This window comes from Sceloporus occidentalis, unplaced genomic scaffold (assembly GCF_023333645.1).
Source record: "Sceloporus occidentalis isolate IW3139 unplaced genomic scaffold, rSceOcc1.0.p SCAF_192, whole genome shotgun sequence".
NCBI lineage: Eukaryota > Metazoa > Chordata > Lepidosauria > Squamata > Phrynosomatidae > Sceloporus > Sceloporus occidentalis.
Genome location: NW_028317172.1, coordinates 41,341 through 57,775, shown reverse-complemented (window position 1 = coordinate 57,775; position 16,435 = coordinate 41,341). Strand labels below are relative to the sequence as shown.

General features: G+C 39.7%; 1 protein-coding gene across 1 annotated transcript in view; it reads right to left on the bottom strand.

Annotated features, from left to right (window-relative positions):
- The window catches only part of LOC149278365 (tetraspanin-7-like), a 44,506-nt gene extending 37,024 nt beyond the window's left edge, over nt 1-7,482 (bottom strand). Inside the window, exon 1 of the mRNA XM_089502066.1 lies at nt 7,402-7,482. Coding sequence (XP_089358192.1) covers nt 7,402-7,482 — 81 coding nt within the window. The remainder of the gene's footprint in view (nt 1-7,401) is intronic.
- Between the last annotated feature and the right edge of the window lie 8,953 nt (nt 7,483-16,435).

Genomic DNA, 16,435 nt, shown 5'->3' with positions numbered 1-16,435 from the left:
AAAAAAGGCATGGGAAAACATTTGCTTACCTGCTGATGCTCAGTTCCATTTGCAGACTTGGCCATCTGTTGCACCATTGTGTACAAACGCTCCACAACGGAGATGCTCAGCACATAACAATAAATCTCTTAAAAACCATACAAACATGAAACCTTTTTTGTCTTTAAACATAGCCTTCTACTTATTATAAAACTAAAGGGAAATTCATAATTGTTATTACCAACATTCCAGCGCTTTAGACTTTTACTCCGCAAACAATGATTTAGGTTTGATGCAAAATATAACATTTCAGTTCAATGACTTTACTATGCATCATGTAGTGGGAAAAAAATAGCAATATTAATTTGACTTTGCCCTAATATCAGTGAATATTGCAAGCCCCTGGGTGTTGATCAAGCTCGGCAAAACTACATCTCCGGCACCCCTAATTATTTACAGCAGGGCCATACTAGGGAGTTTTAAGCGCAGTGGCCCCTAATGGATATGTACCTCTGCATGCTACGCTATGACCCTCTAGAATGGCAAGGCGGAATATATCCATCCAGTGGCCACACACTGGGGGACATAATTTGCTCCATCAGCTACGGGCACAATGGACATTTGTCTAGTCTGCTAGTCCAGGCCAGGTTTTTAGCTATGGAATCACTTTGATTTCAAGTACAAGCCCACATAATTTCACCAACAATCTATTGTATCCAAGTTGGCTTTGATGTAGAAGCAGGAAACCATAATTGCAAAGCCACTGCACTTAAAGTATCCTTTGAGACAGAAAGACGTAGATGGAAAATGTGATATTGCAGTTCTGTCCCTTACTGACAGGTCCCCAAGCAAATCACCGAAATGGAATTTTAAATAATCTACGTGATCTACATTTAACAAAAAGAACAAGTTCTTTACAGAATACATTTACAAAGAAAATGTTTGCGATAGTGCCCATTGAGTGGTTTCATTTAGGTTTCTTCAGGCTTTTCTGGAAAGGCACATGCAAGCCGAGTCCAGGCCAGCTCTGCAGCTGAAATACTTCAGTATATAAGAAAGTGATGTATTTAATGTATGCAGACGTAAAGCATCCTTTCATTTGAATTCATGTTTGGTACAGCTGTTTGGGGCAGTAAAGTTTCCCTTTAAATATAGAGCCTGACTCATGTCTAGTTTTATAAAGCCTTTAACACATACCAATTAATCCCACTTCAGTCCTGCAACAACAGAAGGTAAAAACCAATATAAACAAATCCTGTTAAGAAGGTTCTTAAAATCAGGTATAAGCCTTGGGAAAAGTAAACGAGCAGAACGAAAAACAAATCAGAAGTCTTGACATAATGCGAGATGGGCTACAGTGGCTGTTCAGAGGGGTTATTTTCTGCCGTTACTGATATGGCCGCTGCCATGTTTTGCAAGCCGAACATACATATATGCATACACTCATGGCCTTGGTACTTATACAGAGAATACACTGGATCTGCCCTCCATAACCACCTGCTGGGAAGCCTACCAACGATCCAGCCTGCGATAGGATACTTGCATTTCATTCTGGCACTTTACAGTGTCTGTGAATGAAACCGACCAGGCTGAAAACCACGTTGCCAAGAGGGTTAAACAGCACTACTCAACGTATTGCACTATCCTTTTCTCATCAGCACTGAATTTGGTTATCAACACAGTAATGGTCTTACATTTACAAAGTTACAATTTTGTTTATGTTTTTGTTGCTGTTTATATACACACACATCAGAGAGTCATATTCAGTAAACATTCCGAGCTAGAAAAAGAAAAAATAGTTTTCAGTCTCAAGAGGCTGTACCCCTCTAGTGGCGTTTGGAAGGTATGTTAAGGCTTATGTCCCAGTGCCACTAATAAGTATTCACAAAAACGGAGCAGCCACAAACATTGAGGAAGGCTTGTGCTGAGCTTGCTGATCACACAACTCATCTCTCGTACCCAGCAAAACACTGTCACCGGATCAAGCAGTTGCGCTTAGGGGGTTTGCGGAGAGTGTGTACTGTGCCCAACAGTTCAAGTTTCAATGTACTGAGATAATTAGATGTTTAGTTAAAAGAAGAGCCATGTGTCATGTTTCATTTTAATTAAGAAGCTTTTTCAGAAAAGAGAAATATTGTTGGTAAAATTTTACTTGATTAAGTTATTTTGGACATTAAACGATACAAGGAATGTGGTTTCTAATGCTACAATTAGACTCAAAAGTGATTAACCCCCTTTACATATAAAGTGGTGCAGACACTTCCTATAATTTAAAGGGACGCTAAAATATAAATAAATTAAAATATTAATATAAATATATTAAGGGGCTGTTAATTTGCACAAATTTTCTAACACATATGGATGGGTCAACATACATATATATATTACATTTAGCACGACAGTTAAACTAACTCAGTAGATGGAGATGGAATATATATTGACGGTCCTGCTTGCCCAGCACCGTCCAATCCCCAAGCAATCTTTTTAAATTATGTAAAAATTTTCTTTCATATTTTCTCCCAAGAAATACTTGACATGTGATACAGCACAAAGAATACATGACAGATCTGTTTAACATGCCAGACCGCTCAGCAAATGCCTTGTCTAAGTGGAACAGCACCTTTAAAAAGCCAGCAATCGAGTTGATAAGGGAAGGCGGAAGCTGCTTGGCTGTGCAGTTCTTAAACGGCTCGGATTTGTTCTGGGTCTACACCCTAAAGCCATGCAAAAGTACTTGAGCTTCAGCTAACTAATAAGATGGGATCGCATGTTCTTCCAGTGTGCTTCTGCTTCTCTATGTAACACTACTCATTTCATAAAAGTAATTAAGATGAATCAATTTGATATATCTTTGGCTGGGTGCACATAGCGTGACTCGTCACGTACTTATTATAATCTCTCCCGAGTGCACCGACAGTCGCAAACAGTTTAAATTCAGATTAAGGATTTCTATCGTGCGTAAAAACCTAGCGATGTATATGAACCATAAAAACGTGTTTATATAGTTCATTATGCAATTAAACTATATTATTCTTTCGTTCTTTTTTTGCGTAAACATGTAAAATGGAGTCCCCAAAATAAATAAATAAAAGACTAGGCTAGAACTAGACTTTAAAAGCAATCTTAATTTTGTGATTTGGGTAGTTTTATTATTATAGGTCCACATTTTAATTTTTTTAAAAAAAAAAAATTTCCCACTAATTACTGAAAAACCTTATTCAGAACTTGGATAAATCCCCTACCATAAAGAAATAAAAAAAAAAATTCTAAAAAAAAAAAGGCTGTCAGGGAGGCTATTTTTTGCTAGTTTCTTTAAAATGTGCCATTTATTTTGTCATATCATAAAGACAAGTCGTATCTGCCTGCTGATGATGATGACGATGACATCTCACCATCGTAAAGCTAAAAACAGGCAGGTAGGGGTTTTTCGGGTGCCTCCAACTACAGCTCATTATCAAATGACATCTTGTTAATTAAACCTCGTGAAGTATTTTTTCCTCTGGAAAACCAAAAAGAATCTGACAAGATATTTTTATTAAAAACAATGATTTATTCGAGACAAAAAAAAAAAAAAAAAAGAAAATTGCTTTCTTTAACGGCTGCTGCCAAAGGCAAACGACGTCTTAAAGCTGTCCAATTATTCTTCGTGTTGAAGCTTACAAACTCTCGGTCATTAGCGTGCATCTGTTCACAGTTCTGAACTAATGGCTGATCCGGAATAATCGGTTTAATTGTGAGGGGCATGTTTCAGTACCTCCTGGTAAATGGTATTTATCCCATGGAGACAAAACAAAATCATAGATCGAGAAGGGAAAAAAAAAAACCCAAAATGGCTGTCGTTTTAACTTGGCATTCATTAACAGACCATCCAAAAACACAATGTTTGTACCTATAACAATTTAAAAACATTATATGGCAGTTTTTGAGGCATTCGTAATGTAAACATTACTTCAACATGTTATAAATTGGGGGGGGTTTTTTGGGGGGGGTGAATATAAAGCATGTATATTTTTGTATACTCCCTTACATTAGAATTAGGAAGAATACAGATTAGATAAAAGAATTAGAATTAAGGGCTTTGCTTGAAGGGCATGGCCAAGTTACACAACATCTCACCTCACCTTCCAACCTCAATGTTGCAAAAACAAAAGTAGAGAGGAAGAATTACAACAGTCAAGTATTTACTACAAACATTGGATATCCCGCTCCCTCCGGGGCCTACAGGTGTTTCATGCTCAAAGAAATGTCTATGATTTTAACATTGTTCCATAGTCTTCAGAAACAAGGTGTTTGAACAACTAAACAGACATCACCAAACCAATATTTTACTGGCAGGCCAAAAAAAAGGATATACAAGCAAATTTATTTCAGAATTTGGTATATGGCTATAAGGTTATTAGCGTTCACGCAGGCCAAAACGGACCACTAAAGTATATATATCTAAACAAACTAAGTAAACAGCCTATTTTTTAAAAGGTAATTCTGTTACTTTTCCCGCCTCCCACCAATCTCTTACAAAACTGCTCATTTTTCATTCAGAATAGGGGCCACTATTGAAAAGACCCCCAACTCATACTCAGCAACACGCCCAGAGTAGAGTTAGGTTTTGTGAAAAGGTTTAAGTAATTTTTACATTTTTAATTTTTATTTTCTAATAACCAGGAGGAACCCGTTGGTGATGTCATGATGACCTCACTGGGATTCCATGGAATATTTATCTTGTTTCCAATTCTTTATTTTGTAAGAAACAAGGCCCTATACTCCCACATTTCTGATTGTACTATGAGGTATATTCACTAAAGGGATAGTTGGCAGGAGAGTTGGTTTCAACCCCCTCACTTCACTATTAGTGGGCAATCACTGGTAAATTCACCAGGAAAAAGGGCTGAACAGGCCCTGCATAATGCATTACTGGATGGGCGAGAAAATTTTAAAGAAACCTCACTGATTTAATTATGGTTTGCACAGGGCCAGCCAAGTTCTTCCTGCATGAGAAGATCACTGGGACCTTCATAATGGGGTCAGGGAGTTGAAACCACAATACTCCTGCAAACTCTGCGGCCAACTCCCCTTTAGTGAATAGGCCCTATGTGTAATCAGCTCAAGGGGGGTGATTTATACAATCCTCAGAGAAATTGTTGCAATACTCAATTCAGGGTCAAAAGAGCAAAAAGCACCGCCATTACACTCATGGTAGCAGCGGGGAATGGTAGGCACTGGCTATCCACCACAACTGGTCCCTGTGACTATTGACTTTCCCAAATGGCAATCAATTAAAGGTGACAGCTTTTAATGCTGATTCTAATAGTCATTCAGTGTTAACAGGCTCAACAGTCCTGGACCCAATTTTCCATTCGTTTTCATATTTTCAGAATTGTGTGGTTTTTAGAGCCACAGAAAAGCATTCAAAATCAATTTCCCTTATAGAAAATGAAACGTATGTTAATTCAAAAGCCAACTAAATACCAGAGCCCCCAATTTAAGAATCCAACCCCAAAAACTGGTACTGAGCTTTAGTGGGTTAAAAGTCAGACTACAGTAATTGAACTTGATATACAAGTTTCCCCCAGCCTCCCCTTGTTCTGCATTCTGCGTGAACATGAAATACATTTTCTAGTGCCGTCTACCAGAAGATAGAAGCAGCCACCAGGGAAAACGATTGCGCGGTGACTTAAAGTAATACGCTTCTTTATTCACTGAAATTAGGGCAGTAGTTGCTATGCTCACACCTGGTAAAAAAAATAATCTCTCCCTTTAAACTATTTTCAGCCAGCATCATTCTATATATAACATAATACACTGGGTTGGGTAAGCCTCAACGTAATTAAGCTCCTTAATGATTCATGCAAATTGTTTAACACGGTCACAGTATACCCACTCTAAGAATACATCCGAAGAAAAATTCGGACCCAAGATTTAACCCACTTGGGTTCGTTTACTAAACGATGAGTTGTAGGCGAGTAGACACTAGATGATGTATAATCGCATTGCTTTATTTCTTAAAATTATTCAGCTCACCATTTAGTAAATAAAACGCCAGAGAGAGAAAAGAAAATGGTGTAATGCATAATCTAAATAATTTAGTGCGCCTACTAAAATGCTGCGATTGATGTCATTCTAGCATTTTAAAACAGACGTATAGTAGCCATTCAAATGAAATTATGATATATATGTTTTATTTATTAATGTTAGTCTTCAACATGAAGGGTTACTCGTCAGCTGCGTCTTGACCATTTCTCGAGTGTTATATCACATCACAGTAAATAAAATACTTAACGCATGATTCACTGGCTGGGGATATTTAAAGGACTCATCTGCATGCTGTTGGCCTGTATCATACAAAAACAATCCAATCTTAAGAAAACCATTAAGAACCCTCATTCAGTCGCTTTAACAAATGGGGACTAGCGCCCATCTTCCTTAAATGTCTCTTCGGAGGGAGGCAGATGAAGCAAATATACAGATAATTAATGTTTTAGTATATAAAGGAACTCCAATAATAGCTATGTAGCAAGACAATATAAAACATGTTGCTTTTAGTATAGGATTTGAAACATAAGGCAATCACAACACGGGCATACAAAATATTACATCAGGTCCTTGGGAAATATTTCAAGTCGATTCAAGTTAAAGCGACACAGCTCAGTATACATGAAGGTATGGACATGTTGTTTAGGGAAGATTCATGTTGCATGCGAGATGCATTAAAGCTTTCCTCCCACTCATCTGCCGTGAGGATAGCCATTTGCCCTCTTGAGATTTGTTACAAACACTGCATTTCCAGCGCAGATCCATTGCAGCAAAGGGTGGGCTTCTCGTCTGATGTCCATTACAGAAACACTTCGGCTGTCGTTAGCAACACTGGGGCTTGTGGCTTCGGAACCAGAACCCCCCCCCACCCCCCTGCAACATCTCGCATCGAAGGCAGTGATCGCACTATGTTCTATGCTCACATTCATTCTGTCTCTCGAGATACACTATATTAACCTCCCCAGCGTCGAAAGCGTTAATCGGCATTGGAATATTGACAAACTGATCTGGTTACATAAACACAATTACAGAGATTCTTAATCCGAATCCAAGTAGACGTGACTGGAAGGCTGATCAGCCGTTCACACTGCACGGTTTGGTTAATGATCAACAATCACAAGCGATCTGCTGTAATTCTAATTGCGTGGGGATCGCCACTGCCCCGCTGTACCCAACTTTGCCCTATAACCCTGTTGCTTTGTCGCAGTAAACATGATTAAGGAGCTGCAGAAGGACTGGGGAGGAATAAGAAAAGGAGAGAAGGGGGGTGGCGTGCTTAGCACAATAAATAAAGGCTATTAATTGCAGAATTGGTACATCGGATTGTAGATACCGGGTGCCGCCAGTCCCACTAACATAAATGGGTCACAGACAGGTGTGGATCTTACTCACCCAAAACACAAAAGAGTAGATAATCAGCAGGGTCTTCAGACACGTTATAACTGGCTTGGTCTCCATTCTTCGTGATGCCATGCTACTGAAATCCGGTAGCCGGGTGTTCGTTTAGCTGCTCGCAGCCCCTCCTGCCTGCAGTTTATCCCCAATCCGCAAGAGAAGGAAAAAAACGGCAATGGAATCAGCCTTCCGAGTAAGAGCTGCCTTTCACTCATACAAGTCCCCGCCCCCATATGCAAATGAAGCCCGAAAGCGGCAGGCGTGCGGACGGGGAACGCCCCTCCCATGGAAGCTGGTTGGAGATCTGCTGCTGCTGCGGAGGCATTTCGCGCTGATCCAGCCCGTTCACACGGGACCGGAGTTTATTCACACGGGACCGGGATTAATACACCGAACAGGCATTCCCCAGTGGCCAGAAATAAAGGGGTATTAGATCACAGCCTCGCGAAACTGAGCTGTCATTTCGGTTACTCACCCTGTGAAGTCTATGGAAGCCATCCCGAGAAGAGGATCATAAATGAATACAGAAAATAAAAATGTCAAATAATAAACAAGTGGAAATCTCTTAACCTATATTGGGCTGACGGGAGTGATGGGTGGTGCATGTATGTAGCTGGTGGACAAATTGACTTTAAATATTTAGGCGAAAACATACAATGTGATGGAAAAGAATAGCTGCTTTTGAGATAATTCTTTAAAAGGCTTAAAAAGTTGTAAAGGTTGCAACATAACTAAGGCAGCAGTGGCACTAACATGTATACACACACGCATATATATCTGTTAATCTATATGTATATAATGGCAGATTAACAGAACAGCCTCCCAGCAGAAGTGGTAGAGGCTAATAGAGTGGAGCAATTTAACCCCTTCAGGACCGGGATTTTGATACTAAATTGTCGCTAAAGGACCGGAGCCGTTTTTGTGTTTTTGCTATGTCTTTCTCTCTTATCAATTAGTGCACCCACACAAATCATATATTGTTTTTTTCAGCACAAGTAGGGTGAAACCATATTAAGCTGGGTAGTACATTGTTTTGTTTGAAATAAACTGGAAAAAGTGGGGAAAATACTTTTTACAGTTTTATATACATACAAATTGTACACACATTGAACCAATGGGAGAAAATTATCCAAAATGTATTCATTAACTTGTCCTTATTTGGAAACCACCCAATATGGCCAAGATTTTCATCTATTTTGACCAGTATAGGGCAAATATTGCAAGGCATGCATCACGTTTTTAAAATGTAGTTTTTTTTCAAATAACTGCAATAGTTGTCACAGATACTGATTATCCCCCCAAAATTATATGTTTATGAATAGTAGATAAGTCAAGGTGTACAACTAGGGTAATTTTGACACTTTTCAAAAGGGATTTTATCGCCAATTGCTGCCAAATTTTAAGGTATTTTTATATTTTGGGGTTTTTTTTGCATATGTTGCAATGTTGCTTTAGATTTCGTATTATACTTTGTATAGAATATGTGCAACTGCAGAAAAAAATTGCAGAAACAAATTGTGTTCACCAACATCCCCCGGTTCCAACAAGGCCTCACATGCATGGTTCATGCATTTTTTGAGGAAGCTATGAGGGCAAAACTGGAACATGCGCATTTTAGTTTTCAAATTTGGAATTTTCAGAAATTGGTTTACTGGGCCCATATCCCATTTGGGAGATTTTGGAAGCCCCCCACTAAAAGTATATATTTATGAACAGCAGACAAGTCAAGGTATTCAACTAGGGTAATTTTGACAGTTTTCAGGCAGCCATTTCTTCACTGATGTCTGCCAAAGTTCACGGAAAATTAATTTTATTGCGTTTTTAACGAATACATTTCAATGTTGCAATTTATTTCTTGCACAGCATATGTGCAACAGTGGAAGAAAACACCACATTTTATTCACCAACACCCCCCGGTTCCAACAAGGACTCACATGCATGGTTCATGCATTTTTTGAGGAAGCTATGAGGGCAAAACTGGAACATGCGCATTTCAATTTTTAAACTTTTTTAAATATTTTTTTTTTATCAGATTACTTGTGACAGGTTTAGGCCGCTGACATCAATCAGGGAGACCGATCAATAATCAGCGACTTAAAATGTCACCGCTGCTACAATGATCCGATCACTCCTATTGGCCAGGAGTGATCTGATCATCATCAGCCCAGCATTTGACCTGGAAGCACCCTGGACTTTCAGGTCAGTGCTGTTATTTTTTTTTTATTTTATTTATATATATTTTCTTTTACAAATTTTTTTTTTTTTTTAACTCTTTCAATGCTGATGCTCCATTGTAGCACAGCATTGACTGATATTTAGTCCCCACAAGCTTGTGGGGACTAATATTAACCCCTGCAATGCTGCGATGGGGGTCATACACAATCGCAGCATTGAAGGGGTTAATGGAGCAAGAGGGGGGGTAGGGTTTAATTGAGCAAGGGAGGGGGTGGGGGCTGGTCTCCACACTCATGTGGAGACCAAAGAACCCTATCTCCCTGTCCCCGAAGCTGCCTCTGGCAGCTGGGACTCAATCTTCCATAGACTGGAGATTGCAGGGGAGAAGTCTCTTTGATCAGTCCTACAGGACTGATCAAAGGGCTTGTGGGGACTCGTTTTTGCTGTTGCTGGTCTGCCTGGAAGCTTCCAGGCAGACCACCAGCAGCAGAGCCCCATAAAAAACGCTCTCATGGAGCGATCAGGCAGTAGGGGGGTGTTGTGTCAGGTGCCCACACTTGTGTGGGGACCCAATCAACACACCACCCCCTTCCCTGAAGCTGCCTGTGGCAGCTGAAAACGCGATTGCAGGTTTTTCTGCAATCGCGGTTTCAGCCTACAGAATCACTCCGTGGGAGTGATCGTAGGCTTGGGGCGGGCTCAGAGAGGCTGTGCTGGTCTGACCAGACTCCTGGGCAGACAGCAGCAGCAGCGCCCCCGCGATCACCACGATTGTGGCGATGTGGGGGCGGTTTTTGGGGATGACGTACCTGGTACGTCCCCGTCTACCGGTGACTTTTGACCAGGAAGTACCAGGTACGTCCCGGACCTGAAGGGGTTAAACAGGCTTAAAGCCATCATGAATTTAAACACAAGACCAAGGACAGGTTAAGGTCTGAGTCTCTACATCAGGAAAAATGGACAGACTAAAGTGGCTGAATGGCTTCTATCTGCTGTAAAATTCTCTTAAGCAACTGGGGAGAGACTCTATTTACGCCTCCCCATTTGATTATGGCCACCCATCAAACTAACCTAACACCAATACACTAAAATATACAGAATACATATTTGTTTTCCCTCCCTAAAACCTTCTACATTATCCTTAATAATGCTCTGTATCTGTAATGCATTTTTCTATTCGTTTGTGGTCAGAAGTATTGCTTTGGTTAGGCTAAGTATAATTGTTCGGCTTATTATATGTGTCAGAGATGGGGTAATGTCAAAATGTTTTGTTGGGGTCCTTAAAGACCTAATGCTGCCCAAAAAAGGCGGCCCCAGCTTTATGATAGAATTTGACGGAAGATAAGAATGAGTCGGACTATTCTGCCCATTTTAGATTAAGGATATTCCGATGGCATCCAAGGCAGTCCCTCCACCCCGGAACCATTGATTGGCTAGTACAGTCATTTAATGGCTTGGAATGGGCATAGACCTATTCAGAATCTAAAAGACAAGATCAAGGACTGATTAAGGATCAGTCTTATGGTACAAAAAAAATGGGCGGATTAGATGGGCCGATATTGTTCTTAGCGCATGACTCTCTCTTCCATCTTTGTGATCTGGAGGAAAGAGAACCAGCATTGTGGTTGATGGAGATTGTGATTGTGCCTGCTGTTATACCCCATTCCCATTTTCCATACCATTTAACCCTTCCCTTGCACCCCCCTTATCTTAGTATAAAAAATATATATTTATTTATTATTATTTTTTAGTTTGTTTTAGTGTTAGGCTACTGTTAGGATAGTTTGGTGGGTGGTTAGAGGTAATTGGGGATAATGTAGAGGGTTTTAGGGAGAGAGAAAACAAATTATATACTGTAAATTTTAGTGTATTAGTGTTAGGTTAGTTTGATGGGTGGCCATAATCAAATGGGGAGGCAGGTTATGAAGTTTTGTTTTTTTCTAAAAAATTTTACATTTGTTTGCTTTACAAAAATATATACTTTCATAGGAATATGTTCTTCTGGGGGGCTGCTAAGCTGCTTCACATACAGGCCTAGCAAAACACCCTGACTCAATACACCGGCATGTTCCAACTTGTGCCCTCTAAGAAAACCAAAAAAACTGTGCATGTGGGGTATTTTCGTAATCTGAAGATACAGTTGAACAAGTTTGGCTGGATTTCTCTGCAATAACACATAATCTGTGCAAACAATTCTAAGCAACACAGAAGCGTTGGTGAAAAAAGTACAGGAAAATATTTCTAAGGCCTGCATAACAAGTATCCAAATATTTATGTGGGTATTTTTTTTTTGTTTCTTTGTTCAAACCTAGCATACCAAATGTAAAAAATCAACCATTCCAAATATGAAAATTTTATAAAACTGGAGGTATTTCCAAAATCAGAACACCACAATTGATACATTTTGTGGGTATTTTCTGTCAATCTAACTAATTTTGTGAGGGGAAAATATATGAAAGTGATTTTTCAATTTTATTCTAGTTTTTTTAATAATTTACTCATACTAAATGTTCATCTACTCATGTAAGTCACATGGGTAGACTATTCACTATTCACAGGAAAGGGGAGTAATGGTTAAAACGACATACTGTATTTCCCCAAGTATAAGACGCCCCCATGTATAAGACGCACCTTAATTTTGGGGGCCAAAATTTTTAAAAATATATATTACATAAAGTTATTGTGCTGGTTGCCTGGGCATGATATGAGTGTGATTGATGTTAGCTGCTAGCAATTGTTAGCAATCGCACTCCTATCATGTTCAGGCAGCCAGTACATGCACATCACTTTCAGCCTCCCTGTGCCCCCTACACACGGATCCATGCTATCACACACTCACACACACACACACATATTCATTAATTTACTCCCCCACCTTCCCTGAACTGCAGATCTTCTGGTGCCGCCCACAGACTTTTTTTGTTTCTTTGTTCAAACCTAGCATACCAAATGTAAAAAATCAACCATTCCAAATATGAAAATTTTATAAAACTGGAGGTATTTCCAAAATCAGAACACCACAATTGATACATTTTGTGGGTATTTTCTGTCAATCTAACTAATTTTGTGAGGGGAAAATATATGAAAGTGATTTTTCAATTTTATTCTAGTTTTTTTAATAATTTACTCATACTAAATGTTCATCTACTCATGTAAGTCACATGGGTAGACTATTCACTATTCACAGGAAAGGGGAGTAATGGTTAAAACGACATACTGTATTTCCCCAAGTATAAGACGCCCCCATGTATAAGACGCACCTTAATTTTGGGGGCCAAAATTTTTAAAAATATATATTACATAAAGTTATTGTGCTGGTTGCCTGGGCATGATATGAGTGTGATTGATGTTAGCTGCTAGCAATTGTTAGCAATCGCACTCCTATCATGTTCAGGCAGCCAGTACATGCACATCACTTTCAGCCTCCCTGTGCCCCCTACACACGGATCCATGCTATCACACACTCACACACACACACACATATTCATTAATTTACTCCCCCACCTTCCCTGAACTGCAGATCTTCTGGTGCCGCCCACAGACTTTTTTTGTTTCTTTGTTCAAACCTAGCATACCAAATGTAAAAAATCAACCATTCCAAATATGAAAATTTTATAAAACTGGAGGTATTTCCAAAATCAGAACACCACAATTGATACATTTTGTGGGTATTTTCTGTCAATCTAACTAATTTTGTGAGGGGAAAATATATGAAAGTGATTTTTCAATTTTATTCTAGTTTTTTTAATAATTTACTCATACTAAATGTTCATCTACTCATGTAAGTCACATGGGTAGACTATTCACTATTCACAGGAAAGGGGAGTAATGGTTAAAACGACATACTGTATTTCCCCAAGTATAAGACGCCCCCATGTATAAGACGCACCTTAATTTTGGGGGCCAAAATTTTTAAAAATATATATTACATAAAGTTATTGTGCTGGTTGCCTGGGCATGATATGAGTGTGATTGATGTTAGCTGCTAGCAATTGTTAGCAATCGCACTCCTATCATGTTCAGGCAGCCAGTACATGCACATCACTTTCAGCCTCCCTGTGCCCCCTACACACGGATCCATGCTATCACACACTCACACACACACACACATATTCATTAATTTACTCCCCCACCTTCCCTGAACTGCAGATCTTCTGGTGCCGCTCACAGACTTCCTTGGGGGCCGCTGTTTCCCTCTGCGATGTGATGCGATGTGCATTCACATGACTCCACTGGGTTCCTGTGTCGCCGCGACGGATCAAGAGACGCTGCTGAGCAACACAGGTCAGCAGCAGGACCCCTTTCCTGTCCCCTTTCCAGTAAAAAAAAAAGAAAATCTAACACCGCTGTATAACACGCACCCAATTTTTAGACTCCAAATTTTTCTAAAAAAATATATGGGGAAATACGGTATGTCAAAAATGGCAAAATAGCTCTGGGGCCTAAGGTACCAAAAACCCCTGTGACTGAAGGGGTTAAGTCATTGTATTGTATTAATCTCAACCGCTTATGATGGGAGAGTGTTCCCTCTTATGCGTTTGTTGTGCATTGACAACCTGGATCTATGATGCACTGACTATCCTGCATGCAAGTCGGAATCTTTACATCAGAAGTCATGAGCCAAGGACTACATGGGCCAAGTGATTCTTATCTGCTGTCAGACTGCATGTTTCGATATCCTCAGTATTTCCCTACAACCTGATATTTTATGATGCTATAATTCTTTAATATGTATGTTCAAAGCTAACAACTCTTGCCCCTTAGCTTTGCCTGTGGCTAAGGATATATTTAATAATGGATGCTTTTTCTGTGTGTTTAGAACCGCCAGAGAAGAAACATATGTTTCATGGAATACAGTTAGAGGTAGGTCCAGGGGAGCAGGCATAGCGAAGACTTTGACAGACATTTATGGCACGAAGAAGAAGAAGAGTGTTTTTACGTATGCAATTAAGTTGCAAAGCATATTATGTTACTTACCAGCAGATTATTTCAGATTAGTAATGTTATTTGATTGTTACACTTCATATATTAAAGTAAGAACTATCCCAACCATTATTATTATCAAATATGTGTATCTGTTGATATGTACGTGTAAGTGTGTGATAGTGTAAGTATGCGTGAGCACAAGTATGTGTGTTAGTGTGTATGTGTGTTAGCATGAGTGTGTAAATATGTGTACCAGTTAATGGGAGCCAAGAGCCAATGCGGTCACTTGGCTTTAACTGCCCTGGGGCCAGAAGTTGCCAGCCCTATCCTGTGTGCACAGGGGTCAGAACCCTTGCAGCGTTTGCAAAGCCAGTGCTCAAGCTAAATGGCAGTAAGAATATCAGGTACATGGAGGTATCTTCAGCCAAATCTCATCCACCGAAAATAGCTGGGGTGTGGGGAAAGGAGCAAATGTACATGGGGGCTTCTGCAAAATCTGCAAGGAGGACACCATGGAAAGTTACAGGGACTGCACAGCCATAATATACATTAAAGTACATAGGATGGCCTTAAAATATTAATTCCCCCCCATAGGCATCTTCCAAGCTCCTAGGCTTGCAGGAGCTCCATTCCTGACCCACGCAAGAATTCCAGGGAGTCTATCAATATTTCAAATTTTTTGCATGAGCTAAAGTTCTGAAAAAGTTCTGTAGGAAAGGTGGAAAGCAGAATGCATACTCTCTGTGGTCGGCACTTTAAAACTGATAACTCTCCTCTCCTGCAAATCCTCATTCCTCCTATCATTTTGGTGAATAACCAAGATTGTGGGTATAAACATCCTTACCAGCTACCAGATGTGTAATTTTTAAATCTCCATGGTGTCGGTAGCAGCATTTACGCTGGAATACTTCAGGTAAGTAGCACCTTGTCGTTTCTTTTATTGTGACAGGGGCGCTTTAAGTAAAAATGAAAATAACACATGATTTGCCCCATTCCCCACCCCCAGCTTTTTGTTGTGCAGGAGATGATTTGCAGTACACATCTCCTGGAACATGATTTACCAGTATTTACTGCCAGTCAGCACCGGGTGCTGGATCAGGGAGCATTCTGGGTAAAGAAGAGGTCTAGCCAGGCCCACCACCCTGTGTGATTACCTGCTGGAGCTGCAGCTTCTCCCAAAAGGAAAGTATTTTTAATATTTTTTTTCTGCATTTCAAATAAATGCGTATGAAAGTAAGAAATATATTTTCATATCCAGTCATTATTTTTTTGGGGGGGGAGGGGGCTCCCAGTGACACTGGAGTGTCCCTTTAATGTTTATTTAGGGGAACGAATCAAAAATCAAGATTATTATTGTTATCTTTTATTTATGAAGCACCAACAAATTATGCAGCGATGTACAATTGACACACTTAATAAATATACATTAATGACACCTCATGAGATGACAACTCTGCCTGTAAGCGGCCACCTGGCCTTATGGTACTTTTACACAAAGTTCCAGTCAGGAATGGTGGGTTTTGAGGGTCCGCTCGAGAGCTTACAATCTAAGGTGGGCAGTGTTTTATATTAAAAATATATATTTTGAAAGGTTAAAAAAATAATACAGTTCCTTTTAGATTTCGCAATAATTAATAGTTTTGGTGTGCAATACTTGGTTGCTTGTAGGGAGCATAATTTTTCTCATTACGGGATTTAAAATGTACTAGTTCTTGTGTTTTGGGTCTCCCACCGCCATGCAGAGCCTTTTGATTTATTTATTTTTATTTCATTGCCTGCACGGCCCTCTGTGAGATAGAATGCAGCAACGGACGTTTCTGGACATTCACATGCAAATGAGCTCATGTGGCAAAGTAATACTATATCGGTAAAAAGTGTGTTGCTAGGCAATAAAAACCCCTTTCCTTAACCAATAGAGAGCAAAAAAATC